The sequence below is a fragment of the Dendropsophus ebraccatus genome, chromosome 11 (genome assembly GCF_027789765.1).
Source record: "Dendropsophus ebraccatus isolate aDenEbr1 chromosome 11, aDenEbr1.pat, whole genome shotgun sequence".
Classification (NCBI taxonomy): Eukaryota; Metazoa; Chordata; class Amphibia; order Anura; family Hylidae; genus Dendropsophus; species Dendropsophus ebraccatus.
The window spans coordinates 51,258,580-51,272,843 of NC_091464.1; the positions used below are offsets into that span (position 1 = coordinate 51,258,580).

Here is a 14,264-nt window from a genome sequence, read left to right on the forward strand (position 1 = left end):
GATAAAATTCAACTTTAAATCCTTTTTGTGTGAAAACATTGATAGACTACCCCTATGTACTAGAGGCTGGGTTTCCACATAATCACATTCTGAACAAATATATGGAGCCCTAGCCGCAGTGCTGTGAGAAACCCTGCACTCAAGCTGCCAATCAAGCCTCACCACCATGATAACCTGCGCTATCCAAATCACAGGTAATAATGTCTGCATTGACCCTTACCTGACTTGTGTGACAGCGCTAAGCTGCCGGCGCTGTACATCTTCAGTGTGAGGCATCTGAAGGAGAAGCTTCATTTCTTCTTGAAGCCTACCGGACAGTGCTCCTGACTCTGCATAGTCCACTATGTCATACATGAGTGTCATCCTTGGCATGTTTTTCAGAGACAGCCTTCTCCAGTAGTTATCTCGCCCTCCTCGACGAGCTGGCGTCTCATCAAGATGACTTACATACTGAAAAATAAAATGGTTTTCATTCATAAAGCCTGACGGGTATTTGTGTGCAGAGGATTATAATAATGGATGAGGAAAATTACGGTACTAGCAAAGCGCTTCACTAGGCTTGCGGTTGGCTTGTCTGTTTTCCAGGAGTGGATCCAGCTTTTCCAGACACGCAGCATGGAGTGGCACAAAGTTTAAAGGAAGCTGGGTGACAAGCCAACCGCAGTGATTTGCTACTACTGTAAATTTGCCCATCCCTAATTATAATGCTTCAATGAAGATAACAAAGCTTGGCCTTGTATTATAAGTATGAAAGAGCTTCCATTAGTCTAAATCATGGCTAACAATTTTATACACAGAGAAATGTTTTAGTCTTAGAGTGGTTAAGGGTAACCTGTTACTGTAAAAATGTAGTCCAATCTGCAGACAGCATGTTTTCTGGCCAGTTGTCTGACACCTTTTCTGTGGTTAGTGTATCTAAATCTGGTTTTAGGTCTTGTGCTGTCCACCTCTTTAGCATGGAGCTTCCTACCTTGGAGGGTGGCCAAGGTTGCTAAACAGTGCGGTGTAAATGTGGGTGCCGAAACTCAGTTTTCAAGCTCCAATAGCACCAACTCCCTGTGTTAGCACAGTGCCCCTCTGCCAAACATTGTCGATGTCCTCTGGATTTGCTATGCTGCCAGTGCTAAAAGTGGCTACAAGCTCTGAGAGACAGGATTCATACAGGAAGTAGATTGGAAACTAGTTGTAAAAAAAACCCTTTAAGATTTATATTCTCTTAAAAAAAAACACGTGAAAACCTGCATTATAACACTGTGTAAACAGGTTTTGTGTATGCAGGTTTTCACATGTTTTTTTTTTTAAGAGAATAAAGGGTTTTTTGTTTTTTTTTACAAATAAAGTGTATTTGGAATATATGGTTTGCAATATACTTTCTATATGAATTCTGTCTCTCAGTCTGCATCTCAGAGCTTGTAGCCACTTTTAGCACTGGCAGCATAGCAAATCCACAGGACGTTGACAATGTTTGGCAGAGGGGCACTGTGCTAACACAGGGAGCTGTACTGTAAAGAACGCGTCCAGGTATGACACTGAACCATTTGGTACTTTCACCCATACTCTGTTGCTACAGATTTGAAGCTGCAGGTTTTATGCTGTGTTCACTCAATTAGGTATATTAATTTACACAGAACCATATCTACAGCAAACAGAATAGGAGTGAATGTATGCTTATTGGTCCTGTTTCAGAGCTTGTTTTGGAGGTGAACAGTGAGGAGCTGTTCAGAGTATTTTTATGGCCCACTTATATACCCGAACAGCCTACAAAACATTCTATACACATATAAAGATATGTATGACTCTTACTTGCATGTAATCTTTAAAGGTTGCAACATCCACAACCTCTGTTATTTTGTATTTCTGATGTTCAAGTTGATCACAAATCATTTGTTCGTAGTAGGTACGGTGTCCCATCAATTTGCACGCATCGGCTGCAGCCTAATTACATGAAAATGAAAAGAAATAATTTTAAGTCACCAAAATGTTATGTCCATTTTATTTGGATATGCCATCATCCTATGGTGGGGTCTGACCTCTGGGACCCCCACTATTCCTGAGAATAAGGAAGCTGCAGCGTTTCAGTATCACTGTGTCCTCTTCTAAGTTTCCCTTGCAAAGGAGCGCTCCCTGCCACCTGGTCGCACAGGGAACTGCAGCTGGCCCTAAATACTTGAATGGAGTGGACTGTAGCTCCCAGGACAGAGGGTGGTCAGGGCACTGCTGTCCCTATAATCTCAGGATCTATGGGGGTTCTAAACACCCATTAATAATAAATCTATAGCATAGCCTAGCAATATACCATCACGTTATAAGATAGGAATAACTCTTCTTTATGCAAAAATCTTTGACTGGTAGATGCTAATAAAAGTAGATGTTAGCATTATGATAACTGTACTTTATGAACTAACAATCCCAATGATAAGAGTTTTCCACTCCATTACATTTTTCATCATAAACTACAGTGGAGAAGACTGTACACATTTACAGATAACTTTTAGGTTGGGTTCACACTACGTATATTTCAGTCAGTATTGTGGTCCTCATATTGCAACCAAAACCAGGAGTGGATTGAAAACACAGAAAGGCTCTGTTCACACAATGTTGAAATTGAGTGGATGGCTGCCATTTAATGGCAAATATTTGCTGTTATTTTAAAACAACGGCTGTTATATTGAAATAATGGCCGTTATTTACTGTTATATGGCGGCCATCCACTCAATTTCAATATTGTGTGAACAGATCCTTTCTGTGTTTTCAATCCTCTCCTGGTTTTGGTTGCAATATGAGGACCACAATACTGACTGAAATATACGTAGTGTGAACCCAGCCTTAAATTACATTCAATAGGGCAATCAGGCATACCAGGACCCCATTCTCCCAAAGAAATAAGTGTTGTCACAGAAATAGAGCTTACATCCCTCACTCTTGCAATTATGGAGGCACAGGGTGGCATTATTACTATATGGAGGCACAAGGGGCATTATTACTATATGGAGGCACAAGGGGCATTATAATATATGGGGCACAAGGTGGCATTATTATATATGGGGTACAAGGGGACATTATTACTATATGGAAGCACAAGGTGGCATTATTATATATGGGGTACAAGGGGGCATTATTACTATATGGAGGCACAAGGTGGCATTATTACTATATGGAAGCACAAGAGACATTATAATGTATGGGGTACAAGGGGGCATTATTACTATATGGAGGCGCAAGGTGCATTATTACTATATGGAAGCACAAAGTGGCATTATTATATATGGGGTACAAGGGGACATTATTACTATATGGAAGCACAAGGTGGCATTATTATATATGGGGTACAAGGGGACATTATTACTATATGGAAGCACAAGGTGGCATCATTATATAAGGGGTACAAGGGGGCATTATTATATATGGGATACAAGGGGACATTATTACTATATGGAAGCACAAGGCGGCCTTATTATATATGGGGTACAAGGGGACATTATTACTATATGGAAGCACAAGGTGGCATCATTATATATGGGGTACAAGGGGACATTATTACTATATTGAGGCACAAGGTGGCATTATTACTATATGGAAGCACAAGGTGGCATCATTATATATGGGGTACAAGGGGACATTATTACTATATGGAAGCACAAGGCGGCATTATTATATATGGGGTACAAGGGGTCATTATTACTATATAGAGGGCACAAGGGGGCATTATTACTATATGGAGACACGAGCAACATTATCATTTAATTGGAGGCACGGGGACATTATTACTATATATTCATTTACCCAGCCAAGTTTGAGGCCCCTGCTTTAAGGCTTAGCAACTGGGGGGGGGGGTTAAGTTGAACCTTTCCTGTTGCTATTGACTTTTTTGCATTGCATTGCATTTGCATGTTTCTCTTGTGTTTGTGAGGGCTTCCTCAAGGTACTCTAATTTCTTCTCACACCTAACATACTGACCTAACATACTTACTATATGGAGGCACAAGGGGCATTATTACTATATGGAGGCACAAGGGGCATTATAATATATGGGGCACAAGGTGGCATTATTATATATGGGGTACAAGGGGACATTATTACTATATGGAAGCACAAGGTGGCATTATTATATATGGGGTACAAGGGGGCATTATTACTATATGGAGGCACAAGGTGGCATTATTACTATATAGAAGCACAAGAGACATTATAATGTATGGGGTACAAGGGGGCATTATTACTATATGGAGGCACAAGGTGCATTATTACTATATGGAAGCACAAAGTGGCATTATTATATATGGGGTACAAGGGGACATTATTACTATATGGAAGCACAAGGTGGCATCATTATATATGGGGTACAAGGGGGCATTATTATATATGGGGTACAGGGGACATTATTATTATATGGAAGCACAAGGTGGCATTATTATATATGGGGTACAAGGGGACATTATTACTATATGGAAGCACAAGGTGGCATCATTATATATGGGGTACAAGGGGACATTATTACTATATGGAGGCACAAGGTGGCATTATTACTATATGGAAGCACAAGGTGGCATCATTATATATGGGGTACAAGGGGACATTATTACTATATGGAAGCACAAGGCGGCATTATTATATATGGGTTACAAGGGGTCATTATTACTATATAGAGGGCACAAGGGGGCATTATTACTATATGGAGACACGAGCAACATTATCATTTAATTGGAGGCACAGGGGACATTATTACTATATATTCATTTACCCAGCCAAGTTTGAGGCCCCTGCTTTAAGGCTTAGCAACTGGGGGGGGGGGGGGGGTTAAGTTGAACCTTTCCTGTTGCTATTGACTTTTTTGCATTGCATTGCATTTGCATGTTTCTCTTGTGTTTGTGAGGGCTTCCTCAAGGTACTCTAATTTCTTCTCACACCTAACATACTGATACGATATTTGGCTTCCTCTATAAATGGCCTCAAAGTGCATCTCAGATAAGGAAACTAGACGGTGGGCATGGCTGCCAAAAGACTGATGTGAACAGCAACAATCTCTGAACAGTACTGTAGAATATTTTGCCTCTATATAAGCAACAAAAAATAATAAATAACAATCTGGTGACAATGTCACATTTGTCAGAATTTTTCCAGATCCTTATATACTTTACCTCAGTTGAAGGTATAATTGTTCTCTTCCCTGTGATATATCGGTTTCCATGCCCCCCTGAACTGTGGAAAATCTTAAAAACAATGAATGGTGGAAACTCATAACCAGCAAATCTGCAAAAGGAGAAAAATGGTAAATGTCACTTATCCAATGGATAGGTAAAAAAAAAACCCTCTTCAGATAAAAAAAACCCATTGAAATAGGCACTGTTCTTTCTACAAACTGCAGAAATCAATAGTACAAGCGAATATAATAGTACAAGCGATTGGGGGGTGTTTCCCCCCCAAAATAGACTGTATTAATACAGTGGTACTTTGGTTCTCAAACTGCTCTGAACTTAAACCATTCGCTTCTCAAGAAATATTTTTAGGGTATATTCACACGAACGGACTCGCAGCGAGATTCGCAGCGAGTCCGGCAGGTCCTGGCAGTTCCCACACACTATATACTCGCTGCGGTCTGAAAGACCACAGCGAGTATGTAATTCTACTGCCCTTAACCCCTTCTGCTCCCGCCCGGCTCCCCCGCTGTAAGCGGCCATGATTAAGGGGTTCTAACCCTGCAACGCGTCGGCGTGTTTTTATCTTTTATTATTATTTTTTTTTGTTTTCTTTTTTGTGATGACCCAATAAAGCTACCATAATTTTATTGAAGCCGTGGATGGAATTTTTCGTTTCGTAAGCATACATTACCTCTCCTCGCTGCAAGGGTCCGGCGTCCTGCTCTTCCGTCCGGCCAATCAGTGTGTTGCCCAGCCGCAGCCACTGATTGGCCGGAAGGGAGAGCAGGACACCGGACCCGTGCTGCGAGGTCAGGTAATGTATGCTTACAGCGGGGGAGCCGGGCGGGAGCAGAAGGGGTTAAGGGCGGTAGCATTACATATTAGTCGTTCAGACCGCAGCGAGTATATAGTGTGTGGGAACTGCCAGGACCTGCCGGACGTGTGAATATACCCTTAAGGAAAGTTTGCCTCAGAACACTTGCTTGGTTCTTAAACATTTTTTCAGAACCCAGTCTTTAAGTCTTTAGTGAAACTGCTCTGCAACACACTACAGATCACACAGAAACACTGACATGTCCTGTTACAGTCAGGGGGTACAGTATACATGGTCCTGTTACAGTCAGGTGGTACAGTATACATGGTCCTGTTACACTCAGGGGGTACAGTATACACGGCCCTGTTACAGTCAGGGGGTACAGTATACATGGTCCTGTTACAGTCAGGGGGTACAGTATACATGGTCCTGTTACAGTCAGGGGGTACAGTATAAATGGTCCTGTTACACTCAGGGGGGTACAGTATACATGGTCCTGTTACAGTCAGGGGGTACAGTATACATGGTCCTGTTACAGTCAGGGGGTACAGTATACATGGTCCTGTTACAGTCAGGGGTTACAGTATACATGGTCCTGTTACACTCAGGGGGTACAGTATACATGGTCCTGTTACAGTCAGGGGGTACAGTATACATGGTCCTGTTACACTCAGGGGGTACAGTATACATGGTCCTGTTATATTTAGAAGGTACAGTATACATGGTCCTGTTATATTTAGAGGGTACAGTATACATACTGGACTCTCCCATATAGTCTGCAGTGTGGTAATACTCTGCAGAGCATGTGATGACCAAGTATCAGCCCCCACATACAGTATATCCTCCTGGCTGTCCCCGCATAGTGTACAGTCTACACTGGTGGGGGCGCCATTTGCTTTCTCTGCCTAGGGCACCAAAACTCCTTGTCCCGGCCCTGGTCTGCCCCCTGCTTCAACCTTCCTCTCCAGTCCTCCCCTCTACTTTATTGTCTGTATAGGCCGACTCCTGACACCATTCACCTGCACTATAAAGACTGAGGTGCCAGGGTCCCTGTTTTACATGTATTGTACTGTACTGTAGTGATTAAATCTCTGCACCTATTCCGTAGTGGGAACATACTCTAAAAGTGTCAAACTCCCCAGCACAGTGTCCAAAGAAACATGGGGTCCCAAAGGACATCAAATCTATTTAGTACCCCAGACAACTGTACATTTGGGAACCATGAGACTGGCTTCACACAGACTTAAAATTTCGTAAAAACACCAATACGAATGGCATGGTGTTTCTTTTGCAAAAATGCCAGCGGCCAGATGTTAGCTGGAAGTCAAGTTTCTGATCTGTCTTACACACGGTGGTTTTTGGGGGTAGCATTTTTCTCTCCTCCTTGGCGTTTTTAGAGGTTTTATGGCAATTTTGTCAAAACGCAGCATGCTGAGGGATGTGACTTTTTTTTGGGGGGGGGGGGGAGGCGGCCTTTTTTCTCCCTCAGACTCCTATGGGATTGTCTTAAAAATGCCATTGCTGTGCGTATGGCATTTTTGTAAACTTTTGTGGTCCAGCAGCTAGGTCATGTGATGGCAGAGGAAAAAAAAGTTCATCACTCAAAAACACCTAAACCACAAAAAACATCATTCACACGTTGAGTAAAAAAGATGCAAATGTATGGAAAAAAAACACCAATGCGCTGCATTGGTGTTTTTTCTGACCTGAAAAATGCCAGACAAAAAGTGTGTGTATGAGGGACCATTACTGTTTGTGATATTAACCCTTGAACAGTAGAAGAGACTACCCAGTGTCTATGATTCCAGTATTTGGCATGCTGTTAGCTAAACCATGTCATAAGGTACTACCTGAATCTTACTTTACACTGCATCCCAGGATCTTTTAGCAATTCAGCTTCCAGGGGACTGACTTTCTTGAGAATTTCATACGTTGCATAGGTTTCCTACAAAATAGTTCATGCAAAAAGCTGTGCAGATTTACTTATATCAGTGGGAGAAAACCAGCAATACAAAGGGCTCCTTATACTGCATGTTTTACATACAGCAGCTCGAGCTGCACATTTAGCTTAATACATACAGCAGCTCGGGCTGCACATTTAGCTTTATACATACAGCAGCTCGGGCTGCACATTTAGCTTAATACATACAGCAGCTCGGGCTGCACATTTAGCTTTATACATACAGCAGCTCGGGCTGCACATTTAGCTTTATACATACAGCAGCTCGGGCTGCACATTTAGCTTTATACATACAGCAGCTCGGGCTGCACATTTAGCTTTATACATACAGTAGCTCGGGCTGCACATTTAGCTTTATACATACAGCAGCTCGGGCTGCACATTTAGCTTTATACATACAGCAGCTCGGGCTGCACATTTAGCTTTATACATACAGCAGCTCGGGCTGCACATTTAGCTTTATACATACAGCAGCTCGGGCTGCACATTTAGCTTTATACATACAGCAGCTCGGGCTGCACATTTAGCTTTATACATACAGCAGCTCGGGCTGCACATTTAGCTTTATACATACAGCAGCTCGGGCTGCACATTTAGCTCTATACTTACAGCAGCTCGGGCTGCATGTTTCAGGAGTATGAAGATCTGTCTATTGCGGTGACACCTCCATGCTCTTTGAATCCTGATAGCAGCAATGCCAATATCAACCCTGAACAAAACAAATAAAGCATAATATTTATATGCTTACATAATTGGAGTGTGGTTGTATGGGCCTACAAGAAAAAATAAATTTGAGGCGCACACCCCACCTACACAGAACATGTATGTGTTCACTTCAAATTACATTCTATTTTTTGTTGGTATCATTACACAGATAGGACATATCAGCTATTAGGCCGCAAAAAAACTGCTACACCAATGTACATGATGTACTCAGACTCACGTCCGCTCAAGTCTGCCTATTTCCCAGAGCCTAAACTGGCCAAAAAATAAGAATAACACTGATGTGGCATGGACCAAGTCTAAGATCTAACATAATATTTGTAATAGAACCCATAACAAACATACATTCAGTTACATTCACTGATATGGTCCTGAACTGTTTTCGTTGGAGGCCACTGTGTGCAGCCTATACAACACTTTACAAAAGGTCCTTCTTGTCAATGACTGCATGCATTTTTTCAGCATGTCTAAGACATAAACATCTGGTCTTACTGCAGTTATATAATCCCCCAGTGCAAACGACATACTAGGGCAGGGGTGGGGAACCTTTTCCATGTCGAGGGCCGGTCGGGCATTAATAAAATCATTCGAGGGCCGCATACCGTGCGCGGCAGTTAGTAGCGGGGGTTTGCAGCACCCAGGACAAGGCATAGTATTGTTCCCCTAGTGCCCCTGCTATTGTAGTTAACCCCCAGTGATGCCCCTTGTAGTCTAGTTAACCCCCAAGTCATGTCCCTGGTAGCCTAGTTAACCCCCATCAGGCATGTCCCTGGTAGCCTAGTTATTCCCCCCCCATCAGTCATGTCTCTGGTAGCCTAGTTATTCCCCCCCCATCAGTCATGTCTCTGGTAGCATAGTTGTCCCCCCCATCAGTCATGTCCCTGGTAGCCTAGTTGTCCCCTCCCCATCAGTCATGTCCCTGGTAGCCTAGTTATTCCCCCCCCATCAGTCATGTCCCTGGTAGCCTAGTTATTCCCCCCCCCCCCATCAGTCATGTCTCTGGTAGCCTAGTTGTCCCCCCCATCAGTCATGTCCCTGGTAGCCTAGTTGTCCCCCCCATCAGTCATGTCCCTGGTGGCCTAGTTGTCCCCCCCCCCCCATCAGGCATGTCCCTGGTAGCCTAGTTATTCCCCCCCCCCCCATCAGGCATGTCCCTGGTAGCCTAGTTAACCCCCATCAGGCATGTCCCTGGTAGCCTAGTTGTCCCCCCCCCATCAGTTATGTCCCTGGTAGCCTAGTTATCCCCCCCCCCCCATCAGTCATGTCTCTGGTAGCCTAGTTGTCCCCCCCCCATCAGTCATGTCTCTGGTAGCCTAGTTATTCCCCCCCCCCCATCAGGCATGTCCCTGGTAGCCTAGTTATTCCCCCCCCCCATCAGTCATGTCTCTGGTAGTCTAGTTATTCCCCCCCCCATCAGTCATGTCCCTGGTAGCCTAGTTGTCCCCCCCATCAGTCATGTCCCTGGTAGCCTAGTTGTCCCCCCCCATCAGCCATGTCCCTGGTAGCCTAGTTGTCCCCCCCCCCATCAGTCATGTCCCTGGTAGCCTAGTTGCCCCCCCCCCATCAGTCATGTCCCTGGTAGCCTAGTTGTCCCCCCCCTCAGTCATGTCCCTGGTAGCCTAGTTGTCCCCCCCCCCCATCAGTCATGTCCCTGGTAGCCTAGTTGTCCCCCCCATCAGTCATGTCCCTGGTAGCCTAGTTGCCCCCCCCCCCATCAATCATGTCCCTGGGATCCTAGTTAACCCCCAAATAAAAAAATAAACATCCCACTCACCTTACCTCCGCTCCCACGCAGTCCAGGTCCTCTTCTCTCCCAGGTCCTCTGTGCCGGCCCGCAAGAGACTAAAGACACGCGCCGCTCTGCTGGGGAAGAAGCCGGCACAGACAGCATCCTCCGGTGTCCGCCAGCTGTCACAGACACCGGAGGATGCGGTGTATGCCGGCTTCTTCCCCAGCAGAGCGGCGAGCATCACAGGGGAGCTGCGGGCCGCGGGCCGCATCAGGAGGTCTCAGAGGCCGGATGCGGCCCGCGGGCCGGAGGTTCCCCACCCCTGTACTAGGGAATAATAGTCCTGCTAATGCTGGCGATCCCTTCACCAAAATACATACTCCTGTTGCAAGGCCTTACAACAGCCCCTGAAAAAGAAAATTCAGGACCATATTAGGGACAAATGGTGCGTTTACACAGATAGATTTATCTGACAGATTTTTGAAGCCAAAGCCAGGAACAGACTATAAACAGAGTTCAGGTCATAAAGGAAAGACTGAGATTTCTCCTATTCTCAAATCCATTCCTGGTTTTGGCTTCAAAAATCTGTCAGATAAATCTGTCTGTGTAAACGCACCATAAGATAATGTAGGTAAAATTCATACTGCCATGAATGAGGGGGACATGTCAGAAATGTACAGTATACTTACCTGTCCCACTTCCCTGCTGCTGTAGGTTTTGCTGACGTAAACTTATTAAAACCAAGGCTATGATTCATAATATTTTGATCTCTATAATGCTTTAATTTATTTATCTCATTTTGTGCTGTAATTTGTAGTTTTTAGAGTTTGGGCTACTTTTTGTTAGCATTTTATTGTATTTTATGAGATATCAAGTATTATTTTTCTTTTACGCTGAACACTGTGCAGGATCAATAACGTCATACATTAACAGTGTGGACAGTTTTGCACACAGCAATGCCTAATATACTGTATATATATATTTTTTTTTTAAATGGAAAGGGAGTGATTTGAACTTTTATTAGGGGAGGGACTTTTTCTACTATAAAATACTTTATGTATTTTTTTTTTTTTTTACAAGACAGGAAGTGGGGCTATGAAGACAAATTCCCATCAGACAGTTCCCATCAGAAGGAAAGCAAGAAAGACCACAGAACATAAGTAAAATTATTTTATTTATCAATATATGTTTATTCATTATTGGAAACCCCCTTTAAGACATTTTTGTTTATACTTACTAGGTTTTATACTAATTAGTGTATAACAGATGTTACCATGGGTGCTACTTGTGCTTATACTCCACCATGGTGTTACAGCTAGTGCAGACTAGTAAGGTTTATTTAGGGATGAAACACAAAGCTTACTGATCCATCTTCTCCTGGGCAATATACATGGGAACTCATATATGGCTTTCAAACAATTTTCGTTTTTGCGTTTTCATTTTTTCCTTCTTGTGTTTAAAAGGCCATAGCACTTGCATTTTTCCACCTAGAAACCCACATGAGCCCTTATTTTTTGCGTCACTAATTGTACTTTGCAATGACAGGCTGAATTTTTGCATAAAGTATACTGCGAAACCAGGAAAAAATTCAATGTGTGGTGAAATTAAACAAAAAAAACGCATTTCTTTTATTTGGGGGGTGTTTGTTATTACGCCATTCGCCCTGGGGTAAAACTGACTTGTTATGCATGTTCCTCAAGTCGTTACGATTAAAACGTTATATAACATGTATAACTTATATTGTATCTGATGGCCTGTAAAAAATTCAAACCATTGTTAACAAATATGTGTTCCTTAAAACCGCTCCATTCCCGGGCTTATAGTGCTTTTATCCTTTGGTCTATGGGGCTGTGTCAGGTGTCATTTTTTGCGCCATGATGTGTTCTTTCTATTGGTACCTTGATTGTGCATATACGACTTTTTGATCGCTTTTTATTACATTTTTTCTGGATTTGATGCGACCAAAAATGCGCAATTTTGCACTTTGGGATTTTTTTGCGCTTACACCGTTTACCGTGCGAAATCAGGAATGTGATTAATTTATAGTTCTGGCGATTACGCAGGCAGCGATAGCAAACATGTTTATTTATTTATTTATTTTTATTTATAACCTGGGAAAAGGGGGGTGATTCAAACTTTTATTAGGGGAGGGGGCTTTTTACTAACAACTTTTTTTTTTACACATATACTAGAAGCCCCCCTGGGGGACTTCTAGTATATATACTCTGATTAGAAGTAAATTACTAATCTCTGGCACTTTCTGGCACCAGTTGAATTGAAAGAAAGAAAATGAACCTCTTTAAGCATAAAATGACCAGACCTGTCACCTCTGTCCAGCACAATATCTCCCCCTGCAACTTATTATAGAACCATAGGTAATAACTGGAGGCCAATCATAAGCCATTGCAGTGATGTCACTTGGCTCAAGCCCAGATCCCTCATGCCATGAATGTTTGTCATAGGGACACCCCTATGCAGTTACAGTGACACTGATATTACATGAACACTTACCTATGTACTAGTGCTTGCCTCCCTTTATAAGGACTTTTCCTTGCTGGCAGAGACTCTGCAGAGGATCCGGTGGGCAGACTAATAGAGATTGATGCGCTGGACATGGCCCGGGTGTCCATGATGCTGCAAAATAAAACACTGTAAATGGTGAAAAAAGACAGACCATGATGTGCATGGTGTGATCACTACACGTCCTACCTGGGGGGGCTATCTGTAATGCTTTCCCAGACTCGTAGCGTTTACCATCACCATGACAACCCGTGGAGACAACGCGTCACTTCCCTTAGCTCAGATACTGTTCCCCACACAAAGATGGCGCACTGGGCGTCAAGCCGCAGCTTCCGCTTCCTAATTCTTTACCCGACTATATAATTCATAGCGTGTTCTACATATATGGAAGCCTGCTGTATTAAAAGTGTATGGGGAATGTGAGATGTTCGCTTCTGATGTTCTTAAAAGTAAAATATTAAATCTAGAAAATGTTTGTCCTATCCGGGGCGCCGTCACTTTGCACAGACGCGTTGCTAGGGGTCTAGCGGTTGCTAAGAGGATCGCGGCCTGGTTTCCTTCTGCAGCCTGACCTCCCCTCCGCTGTCATGTTCAAGGTGAGGACTGAATGGAATCGCATGGTGTAGCGGCAGGTCACTGACCTCTGCATGGAGAATAACGTGCGCTTAGCATGGCAGCTAGGAGCCGTGACAGGGAATAGACCGTATGTAGGGCACTGTGACCCCTCTGTGTATGTGTAACTACAAGTACCAGCATGCCCTCCCTATACCAGCTATTGAGAAGGGACATCAGGGAGGTTTTATAGCAGCATGCATGCATAGCACCTTATTGTTTTATACCTTCACCTTATGATATATAGTTCAGCACACATAAAGCTATATACACATCTCATCTTAGTCCTTGATACAAATCCCAGACTAGACCCCCGTAGTTTACAGACCTGTTTCTCTATACGAGGCTGAAGTTGGTTTCTTATTCGGCCAGTTTCTTATTCGGGGCTGAAGTTGGTTTCTTATTCGGCAGTTTCTTATTCAGAGGATTTTTCTTTTTCCTTTTTTAGCTATTATTCTTACAGAAAATGAATAATATTCATACCCTACCGTAAGTGAGGGGCCCTGAGAGGAATGGTGATAAAAATGGCAAAAAAAGACCCCACGGTTGGCATAAAAATGGGCATGAAAGTAAAACCACAAAATTATTATTTAAAAATAAAATTGACTTTGGGCCACTGATCTCACACTGATATTACACAGATAGGCATGCCCTGCATCATACCCAAGAGAGTCCAGCCTGGCCCAAAGTGGTTCTGGGTATAAAAACTGGCATCAAAGTGGGCACATAGCCATTTTTCATGATTTGAATAAGTAACAGGTATTTTCA

At 43.2% G+C, this 14,264-nt stretch overlaps 2 protein-coding genes across 3 annotated transcripts in view; one reads left to right on the forward strand and one right to left on the reverse strand.

Annotated features, from left to right (window-relative positions):
- The window catches only part of C11HXorf58 (chromosome 11 CXorf58 homolog), a 33,646-nt gene that overhangs the window by 8,016 nt on the left and 11,366 nt on the right, over positions 1-14,264 (reverse strand). Inside the window, exons 1-7 of one of the 2 annotated variants that reach the window (XM_069944366.1) lie at positions 13,074-13,443; positions 12,876-12,998; positions 8,522-8,621; positions 7,803-7,897; positions 5,139-5,250; positions 1,804-1,935; positions 221-450 (exon numbers count right to left, since the gene is read on the reverse strand). In XM_069944366.1, the coding sequence (XP_069800467.1) occupies positions 221-450; positions 1,804-1,935; positions 5,139-5,250; positions 7,803-7,897; positions 8,522-8,621; positions 12,876-12,994 (788 nt within the window). In that variant the 5' untranslated portion in view covers positions 12,995-12,998; positions 13,074-13,443. Of the gene's footprint in view, positions 1-220; positions 451-1,803; positions 1,936-5,138; positions 5,251-7,802; positions 7,898-8,521; positions 8,622-12,875; positions 12,999-13,073; positions 13,444-14,264 lie in introns of those variants that run through there. The other variant, XM_069944365.1, reaches the window with a different exon arrangement.
- APOO (apolipoprotein O) overlaps positions 13,191-14,264 on the forward strand; it is a 54,738-nt gene continuing 53,664 nt past the window's right edge. The window contains exon 1 of the mRNA XM_069944367.1: positions 13,191-13,480. Coding sequence (XP_069800468.1) covers positions 13,472-13,480 — 9 coding nt within the window. The 5' untranslated portion in view covers positions 13,191-13,471. The remainder of the gene's footprint in view (positions 13,481-14,264) is intronic.